The sequence below is a fragment of the Ascidiella aspersa genome, chromosome 6 (genome assembly GCF_963924565.1).
Source record: "Ascidiella aspersa chromosome 6, kaAscAspe10.2, whole genome shotgun sequence".
NCBI lineage: Eukaryota > Metazoa > Chordata > Ascidiacea > Phlebobranchia > Ascidiidae > Ascidiella > Ascidiella aspersa.
In genome coordinates this window covers 28,921,209-28,931,804 of record NC_139452.1, presented here as the reverse complement: position 1 = coordinate 28,931,804, position 10,596 = coordinate 28,921,209, and the positions used below count along the sequence as shown (strand labels likewise).

Below are 10,596 nucleotides of genomic sequence, written 5' to 3'. Positions count from 1 at the left end.
ATCCCAGTCAAGTCATTTGTACAAAACACTTACGTCCAAGTTGTGTCTTTATGAATAAATAACAAGTCAAGTCCCAATCAAATTATAAGTAGAGCAAGTCAAGTGCTTGTCATATAACTAAATTAAGCTATTGAACTTGGTAAACTCGTCCGATAATAATGAGCAGTACCTCACCTACAAATACCAAAAACGCAATATAGCAAGCAAACAACCGGTAGCATAAATTAACGGTGAAGTAGATAAACTATAATTTTAATATTTATTTATTATAGAGCCCCTGCAATTTTGTCCCTTACTTATTTTGCCGACTGATGGCCCTAAATTTTAAAGCGAAAAATTACTGGCATGCTAAAAAAGTAGCGTGAATTAGTTTAGTATTTTACAATAAGCTACTATTAAAGAGACTTAAATCACATTGAATCAAGGTATATGTTAAATGAGTAAAATTCGAAACGGCCCATTGAAGGAAACATCCATCATAAACTACATAAAGGCGTACATTTACTATAGACGCGATAAAATTGTTGGTAAATTCCTTAATTTGAGAGTCTACATCGTAATTAACCCTCAGGTGTTAATTGCGTTGATTAGGTCGCGGATTCCTTGAAAAGGTCTGGTTGTAAACGTTATCAAAACATCATCAAAACGTCATCAAACTGTGGAGTCGCTTTCGGGGCGTCCAAACCCATATCACCAGCACAACCAACCCCGCCCCATGGTAAATAAATGGGCGCGAAAAAAAGAGAGTCTAAAACGTGAGCGTGTCAACAGATCTAGAGCGGTGGCACGCGGTTTGTGATGTGAGCTCATGCAAGTGACGCATTTTACGTATGCAGCAAAGCGCTGCTATATAAAGAACAGCGCTGGTCGCGAAAGCCACCATTCACTGCAAGCGGTTGACGGATGCACATAGCTACAAAGTATTGAAAGAACTTTAGCGACGAATATGACGGCGATGAAGCTGATTTTTGCCTGTGTTTGCTTTGCTGTCCTGATCAATGTAACCCAGCAAGCGAAATCAAGAGGAAAGAAGCGAGAACCAAGCAGCTACGACGACTGCCCCTTGAATTTAAACGACGTAAGACTGTGTTTTATAATATTAAATCAACAAATGCAAAATAAGGTTAACTTTTTGACATAGCGTTCGAAGGTTGTAGTTAATACCCAGTAAGAATATCAGAGCCCATACAGAAATATAGGTATTATTTTGAAAACATCATGATGTTGAAAATGAATAAAGAGTTTTTGGAAATGTTCACAATGATGCCGTTCTGTATGGACTTTAATATTCTTCCTAAAGTTAACTTTAACTTTAAGATTTCAATATTCAATGAATACTGTTAAATTAAACGAAAAGTATAGTGTTCTAGCAGTGTTGTATTGACTTTAACTTAAGTCTTTTGGGCTCAATTACTTGATATACGCAAAAAGCAGTTTAACTTTAATTCATAAATTTTAATGTCGAATTTTCAGCTTTTAAGGTAATAGTTTTGCCATAATGCGTGTGCTAAAATTCTGTGTTTGTTGCTACTAAAGAAATCCTGGGCGTTAATTAAACTCGTTAATTAAACAATGCCCGAATTATCTTGTGCAAATACCTAGGCCTGTCAGCCAACATCAATGTAACTGTAAATCACATCTTAATAGACTTGTCATTTATCACAACAACAACGCTACATCACTGTGACTAAGGTTGACTCATAAATAGCAGCCAAGCTAATGTATGTTAAACGTTGTTTCCATGTATAATGCTGCCGTGGTAATAAAGCGCTGCAAAATAGACTTGTAGAAATTCTAACATAGATTATGCCTTACAGCGCGTGTTACCGGTAGCGTTGTAAATAGTAGTACAAACATGTAAGATTAACCGGCATAAAAATTTACAAACCTATACTATATAAACGGTAAAAATGAATACAAACGTATAATATTTTTCAGAAGTGAATAACACAAACTTGACACACATAGTATGGTGTTAAAATTGTACGTCGTGTACGTCGTATGTACGTCGTACAAATAGGCGTGGGTAGTACAAGCAGGTAGCCTATATAAATTACCAGACAAAAATGGCACAAACGTTAAAGTATGAAGAGATCAAAAACTACTTTTTAAAGCCAATTTTTTCTAAGCATGATTGTATTCTAGTGCCTTTCCACCTAAGATCTTTAAAACCACGCACTCCTGCATATAACGCTATATTTTGGCGTACAATTCGGGCAAAACAAATTTTGGCAGAAATCTTTGGCGGCCTCACATTATGAGGGCACACAATTAAACCTACAAAGAAACAATACAGAAACGAGAATAGTCTGTAATACCACAGTAATAAGACCAACGACATAATAAAGCCATACAACCAAGTAATATCAACGACCTAAAATCGTTCAACGAGGGGGGGGTCATCGGTCTATGAAGTTAGGGGTGGAGTTTTAGGTTAGGTAAAATTTTGTATAGGTCTTTTTTTCTGGCCATTTAGGTCTTATTTCGACGGCTTTAGGACTTTTTCCGATTTAGACGTTATTACGACTATTATTAGTAATACTCTAATTTTGATTTTATTCCGAACTGTGTTGTATTCCTACGTTAATATCGGTCATATGGCTGGAGTCCATTATGGAAAGCAGGCTCCCAAGAACCTGAAAAACGTAAACAGTGCGGCAGCGTAGTGGCACGTCTAAATTCGACGTTATTTTGCAGAGGCCCGTAAGAAGGCTGAGACCAAAAGACGGTAAACCTTACTGGTTTGCCAACCCAGTAGGAGGCAATGCCTCATTGGTTCATATTGCGCCTGAATCGACCAGCGACCTACCGGACAACTACCCCTCTGGAACCATTCGGAATACGTCCAGCGTTTTGTACGCATACACCCGGGTAAGTTTGAGCTTTGATTTTGCGCACCAGCAAGACATTTTACTTCCAAACTGTAAAAAAAGGGCGCTGGTCTAGAATCCTACCACATTTTAGCACGGGGGGGGTTATGTTGTCAACAATATTTAGGTTAGGGCGAGTTAGCGTTTGGTTTCGGCTAGGTAAAGTATTATTTTTATATTCATTTCAACATTTTTATGCCTTTCCTTGCAATTTCAACTTTGACAACCCGCTTCGTTATTGTTTAAATAAATGCAATAGGATTCTAGACCAGCTTTAAAAAAAGGGTTAATTTAACCATTATGCTGTTGCTGCTAGGCATAGCATATATTAACGTAAGAAACTGGAGTTTTTGTCACTGTCTTGCTTTTTGGGCACTTTTTTTTAAGTTTTTGAAGAGTTTTGTTAATTGAAGAGTTTTGTTACCCAGCAACTTGGCAAATTGTATTATATTCTTTTTGAAATACATTAATTTACAGTTTGGTCACATATAGGTTAAAATTATAAATATGCTTCACATAATCGATTCCCTCTGAATGAGTTTTAATTTTCTTCCTCCTACTATATCCGATCGTTATGACGTCACTAATACGCATTGTTTTATTGGAACGTTCACACAATGCCACCTACCTTTGTTTCAATATGCTCGATTACTGGTAAAGCCTTTTTTATCTGATTGTTTAAGTTAAAAGGCAAGTCGAACTGCATTGCAATTTAATTGAATCCAAACCCAACTATAAAAATTCCGGTCAACACAATAATAAAATATTATCTAAAAAGAGTTGATATCGATTTACTTAACAGTTTTAATATTGCTGAAAGTTATAATCAGAAATTAAAGAGTCATAAAAATATAAAAACAAAATTTAAATGTTTTTAGGCGGACTTAATATTCCCAAACTTTAGCAGCCGAAGTAACCTGTTCTAATTTATTTGTAGGAATGTACCAGAAGCTACTTCCACAAGCTTAGAGGTATGGAAAGTATCAGTTACTTGCGTGGCGGAACTTTGAAAATCCACGTGCTGGACCCGGTCCACAAAAACATGACAACTTACATGTTAGGACCGAGACAACGTGACGGTTTTACAGCCGTTATTCCAAGAGGTGAGTTGCAATAGCATACTGTCAGTTGAAGCCAACACGCCTGTTGTTTAAAATGGCTACTGAGCCCTGTACAACACGTAATAACTTCGTTTTTAGTTTTTTACTTTGTAGTTAGCGGTGTTTAATGGGTTAAGTTAATTTAGTTTAGCCCGAATAACAGGTACTCTGTTCAGACGTATCGTAACTTTATTATAATGCCAAGTAGAAAACTAAAGCTTTTTAAGTTATATTATTCCAATGGTGAAAAAGAGTAATTGCATGGAATTAAACTAAAAAAGTCTTGGGTTTCTGTTGTTTGTTAGTAAAAATCCTACTCTTGCTTATTAATCATTTTTAAAAGTTGTATGCTGCATTGTTAAACACTCACAGCCTATTATTATTAAATTTTTACTATTAACAATTTGCACTTGTGGGTTTTAGAAATAGCCCCTCTATATATTTTCTGTGCATCGCATTGTGTGATTTTATTGCAATTCCAGTTTATACAAAGCCTAAAAATCTTGCTACACAGCCAATTGCAAAAAATACAAAAGTCTCAAAAGTTTCTAAAAACAGTCAATTTTAACTGAGTATAGCGAAAATATATTCGAAACGTTCAAAATGATACCTGCTTATACATGTGCTTATATAATCTTACCACGTTTTTTTCGATATTTTACTACGACTTACTACAACCTCAACAATTAAGGTCCTATAGTAGGTTTTATTTACGAAAATTACAAAAAAGATCGCAGCACAGTTAGAAATCTTTCTAGACACACTGGTAAGAACTCCAGATTTATATACAACTGTTTGCTATACTACCAGGCAAAGTTCATAAACCCCGCGTTTTTTTGTATTGCAGAGCACTACCTGGTGTCCACATTGCGACACAACCCCGGTCCAGGGAAAAAGTTCGCCTACTCTTTGATGTCGGTCACCCTAGTCCCGGCCAATGTGTACCCGGACGACGTATACGAACCTACACGGAAAGAGCTTCTCCAAGTGTATGGGGAAGACGAAGAAATTAGGGACGTCATCATAGACTTCACGCCGGAACCGAACCCAGAAGATGAATAAGAATATTTTTTTTCTGTTTGTTTTCGTGTAGCCGTAGCCAATACTTTCCTCAAATCTAGGTCAAACCCAAGCAAAGACCCCCGAAAGCTATACTTGTATACGGTAACATAGCAGCTGTATTTGTCTTTGGGATATCCAATACTTGATATTCTACTCCGATTCCGATATTTAAAATTTTCCACAAAACTACCGGGTCCGATACCAAATGACGTCATTGCCCTGGTAAAAAAAGTAAAATTGATAAATTATTTTTTCTTGGGTTTTAACAAAAAAATGTTGTTACTGTTTTCTCAGAAATTTACCTTCAAATATAGAAATCCCTGCAATGGATTATAAAACATGGCTGAAATAGCCATATCTAAACTTAGTATCGGACAACGACCGATACAACCACTTGGTATCGGGTATCGGCTATGATCCGATATTACCGGACATCCCTAATACGTCGCATTCGAAACCAGTAGATTCGATACAGTTTTACTAAGTATGAGGATGCGTAAAACTGTGCTTTATTAGATAAAAACTTACATTAAACATAAATGAACAAGCCCGGTTGTGCGAAAGCTTTTGAATTTCCATTTTATTATAGGTTGCGTTTTGCAAAATATCGCCTGATCTCAATAAAAAACGTGGCAATTTCTTCGACATTAGAACCACAACGCCTTATAACCACAACCCTCATATTCACTTTATACTTTTGGCACGTAAAAAAAACTTTCAAAACTTTAGAGCCATTTAACTGCTTGCGTTTTTTTCGAAACATGTTTGATTCGAAGGGTATTTTTTACTTTATGGGTTGCGTACCATTTGACCTCATGTATTGTATTGACTACGGCAACACCTGCAAGAATTGAACAAGTTACTTCGGATAACGACCACGAAAAGTTCATATGTTAGAACTATAATATTATTATTATTATATTTGTTTTCCTCTTTTTGGGTTAAGCGTTTTTAATCGTAGGTATTTTAAGATGATTTTGTTTCAATCTCCGAATGAGCAAAGTTCATATGATAGAACTATATTGATTGTTTCCCTTTCTTTTCTTTTTGTTTTCTTGTCTTTTTTTCTCGATGCACACTGTTGTTGATGTTGTTGTTGTTCTTGTTGTTGTTGTTGTTATCAGCTTTAACATTCCATTTTCCTTTGCGATTTGACTATTTGTTGTTGTTACTTTCGTTTTTTTTTTTCGATTCTAGTTTTGTTTTTATTAATAAAACCTATAAAGCCGCTTCTCTGACATTTTTGGCGAAAAAAAAGAGAGTTTCTTTTTCGAACGTCGACCTTTCAAGTTGCTAATTGGATTTTGGCTTTCACGCTCCAGTAATTGCGTAAATTCCAAGTAAGCGCTTTTAGAGATTTTACGCTTGACCGATTTTCACTGATCGTTTTTTTTCAACTTGGCGCTCGCATTTCAATCTTAAAAAACAGACAGCAGCCGGTTGAGAGCGAGAAAGAGTGTTTTAGCCACTGTTTCGTTCGCGAAAATGTCGCGAGAATAAAAAGTGTTACGTAATAAAAATTGTGACGTCATGCTAATGCGACGTTGTTTCTAGATAGTCGCTAAAATTTAAGCCAGAAATTTCTTAAAATCGAAACTTGTATAGGTACGCAAATTCGAATGGCTTCGGTTTGCGAAATTAGGTCGCGAACCCCTGGTTTAAAAGTTGCCCAAAAACAGGATTTTTTTAAATTTAAGCAGAATTTATGCAAAGAAAGAAAGCAAAACAATGCGTGGTTTTTAAATGGCGGAAACAAAAGGTTTCGTTTTCCATTTTAAAACCCGTAAGACGTGATTGTTTCGGGCTTGCAGAGGCTCATATTCCCAGTAATAAGTGTCGGTTGCAAGCCATATTTGTCCTATTCTAATGTTGAAACCATTTAAAAGTTTGACAAATTGTCAAAAAGATAACTTCGGCCGAATAAAGTACGCTTGATAAAATAACTTATCTAAATTAAAATGCAATTGCCAAGCCGGAATTTTTCCAGAAAAAAATCTCAAAAAAACGAGTTTGTCTTCAGTTAGCCTTCAGTGTTTTGTTCATCCGAATAGGCGTGCAAATATCATGTAGAACTTGCATGCAAATGGACTGGGACTTCCTGCGTCGTGCAGTTTGCTAGCGAACCCATTTGAACGAAAGGCTTCCTATTCTTCTGTGTGTAAATTAAGCAGAAATGCAAAAGTCGAAACCGAAAAACGAGACTGAGTTGATTCATGATATTCGCTTTATATTTCTGTTTCGAATTTTGCTCTATATACTTCATATATTTCTGTTTTTAAATAAATAATCGTTAAACCAAAAGGCATTCGAAAGGGGTATCAATATGATACACAGCCTGCTATTTTCACGTTTATATAGTTATACATTTGTATGTATTTTAGAGTGACTTAAAATAAACTAAACCCGTGATTTGTTAGTAAATTTAAAATTTGACAAGGCTCTAAAATGCACGGTTTGATCTAACCAAGTTGTTCTAAAACTTGGGGCCGCGAATGGTTTTGCAATTTTTGAACATATCTCTTTTGCTAACTAAAATGTCAGCACAGTATATAAAATATTGCTATTAGTAATAGTAATAAATAAAAATTTCGACGTCCTACACGTTATTTTCCGAAACAATAGGACAAGTTTGAATCAATACAACCCGTTTACCTATTGTGACGCAACAGATTAATAGTAACACCAACATGTTTTCAAACGCGCCATTTTTTAAGCACCGGTGTGTCTCAAGCTCATAAACTTTAAGAATTACCGCCGTATAAGCAAAACACACCTGTTGTGATTCACAGCAGGTATAAGCAATACTTTGTAACGCAACACATAATAAACCAGGGATTAGCGGGGATAGGCTTACGCGTCTTGAATGTTGTCTACCCAAATCCGTCGGCCTATAAGATGGTGTTCTGGTGTGCTATTCACACATTTTCAGGCGGAAAAGCATTAAAAACGAATTGAAGAAAAACTGTTTTTTATCAAGGGGGTTGGGGGTTTATCAATTGGCCGATTATTATAATTTCCTCAGTCGAAAGTAGAATTTGTAGGTTTTATAAAGACTTCACATGGCCTAGAACTTTGAATAGTTTCCGGTTTTAAGAACGTTATTTCACCTTAAAAAATAAAAGCCTCATTTCATCGCATGAAAAATTGATACAGCTTCTGTTTTTCTAAACGTCTTTAAATGTAAACGCACCAAAAGTTGAAAAGACATTCGCATATCTTAGCACCATCAAGCACGCTTAGTTCATGCTGCGACTATAGTGCCTTTCAGAGAATCGCATGAAATAATTCATTCAGTTACTGTTTTTGTAGATTTAATTCAGCTATTGTTTTTTGTTTTTTAAATATAAGCACACAAAAAATTGAAATGACGCTCGCATAATGCAATTTTGAGGGTTTCAGAGCACAATTTGGAGGCTGTAGTGTATTTCAGAGCACAAATTGGAGGCTGTAGTGTATTTCAGAGCGGCCCTATAGGTACACTGTTACAACACAACATGCATTGGGGTTTGACATATGACGAGCAGTCAGCAGTTAGCCGACCCAGACACCAACTAGTAACGCTCATCACACGAACTACACAGCAGAGTGTAAGGCCAGGCGAGTTTGCGAGTGACGTAATGCGACGTGACGTAGCAGGCTTCCTGTGCCGCCGAAATCATCAGCCGACTTTTAGCGCTCAACTCTGCCACTACTGATAATACTGCTGATGTTAAGGGGCTAAACAAGGGCGCTTTTATTTATTGGTAAACGTGATCTTGCTTTGTCGCCTCTTTTAGCGGAAATCTGCTGTTTTTGGCTCAAATTCAAGACAGGGCTATTTCAGCAGCAGTGGCACACGCTGAAAAGAGTTATAAACACCCGGGTTTGAAGTGTACTAAACGACATTGTGTAGTAACGGTGCTATTTCTAAGAAATACATACGAACTAATATCCTTTCTTTATTCGATATTATTCACAGAGCCGACTATAACGACATACCTGGCTGACGCTGTCCTTAAATATGTACAAGGCTTTTGATACGGTGAACGACGCAACCTTGGCAATAATATGAAATGCTTTTGTTTCTAAATAAAAAAGAAGTTTTGCTAATTATTGTTTTAATTTCTATTGTTTATTACTTTATTTGAACTAAAGTTAATATGACGTTCTATGGCAGCGGTTCTCAACCAGTGGGCCATGGCTCACTGGTGGGCCATACGAACATTTGAGGTGGGCCACAGACCATTTTAAAAAAGCTAGATTTAGTTTCATTTGTGTCACTATATTTAATTTTACAGGAATAATGGCTTGGGGAGGAATTAAAATGGAAAGTAAATGTATTGTTCAGCCGCAAGTATCTCACTAATGCACGGTTGAACAAATAATCTGTTTTGAAATATGTTCTGCTGTGTTTTGTTCTAAACCTAACTTTTTGTTCTAAACCTATCTTGCATAAAAATTCTATTGGGCCACAGAATTTTTTTGCAACGTAAATGGGCCACGAACGTAAAAAGGTTGAGAACCATTGTTCCATGGCGTTAATTCATCAATCGATAACAGGTTATAATTTTCAATTTTTAATTGGGTCAATTGAATTTCAAAGAGTCCTTTAACGATACGTAACGATACGAAAAAAGGTTAGGTTGCGAGTTGGGGTTTGGGTAGGTTAAGCAATATTATTAAATAATAATACTTGACCCACCCACACTCAGACACTAACCCTCACCATAACCCAAATATTGTTAGTTAATTTACTAATTGTTTGAACGCTGCGGTAGGATGACAGACCAGCGCCGATGTTCCGCTGTGCACCATCAATTTGAAATTTGAAATTTCGATTTCGTAAGCTGGCCGTTTTCACCGGCTTTCAAAATTTCTACTCAGGTTAAATTTCCGCTCCAAATTATCAATTCGGGCTCCCGCATTATAACTTGTTTACTGGCGACGGCGCAGCGCCCAAATTTCCGCTTAATGGTCTTCGGGCCGTTTCCTCAGCGATCAGTTTTAATCGGCAGAGTTGGCACCTGAATGAACCCGCGTCGACAGGAAATTTGTCTGTCGATCTGGCGGGGATTCCCCTTTCAGAGTGTTCACTTGTGTTTTTAAAGTTACTCAGCTTTGAAAACTGTGCAAGAAATGCAAGAAGGCGCTTCTTCATGGCGATTTGAAAAGTGAAGTGAATGCCCTTGGTTCTGATTTGTTTAATTGGGCGTTGTTGCTAACTATTTTCATTAAATTTTGTTTGCCAAAATATTATTTTCCGGACATATATTGCTTTTCTACGCGTTTTTAAAGTGTTTTATATAACGTATGGACTTGCTAACACGTTTTTTTTAATGTTTTCACTATTTTAACAATTTTTTCACCACATTTAACACATATATAGGCCAAGTGTTAACTCTGCATAATTTTGCATTCAACGTAGTAAATTACAAACCGTATACTTGTATTTTTTGTTAAATAACCCACTAGCCATATGCAAAGGCCTCGATTATGAAAAAAGCTGTATCCTTGTGTATGGGAAGAATAAGATTGACCAATTTATGTCCAAATGTCAATTACCCAGGCAATTTTTATATTCACTC

At 36.4% G+C, this 10,596-nt stretch overlaps 1 protein-coding gene across 1 annotated transcript; it reads left to right on the top strand.

Moving 5' to 3' along the window:
• Positions 1–892: 892 nt before the first annotated feature.
• Positions 893–5,295, top strand: LOC146141167 (uncharacterized). The gene is made up of 4 exons (XM_083392057.1): positions 893–1,078; positions 2,698–2,871; positions 3,808–3,973; positions 4,818–5,295. Exons 1-4 carry the CDS (start codon positions 947–949, stop codon positions 5,030–5,032), a joined length of 687 nt encoding a protein of 228 aa, XP_083248183.1. The 5' UTR covers positions 893–946; the 3' UTR covers positions 5,033–5,295.
• The last annotated feature ends 5,301 nt before the right edge of the window (positions 5,296–10,596 follow it).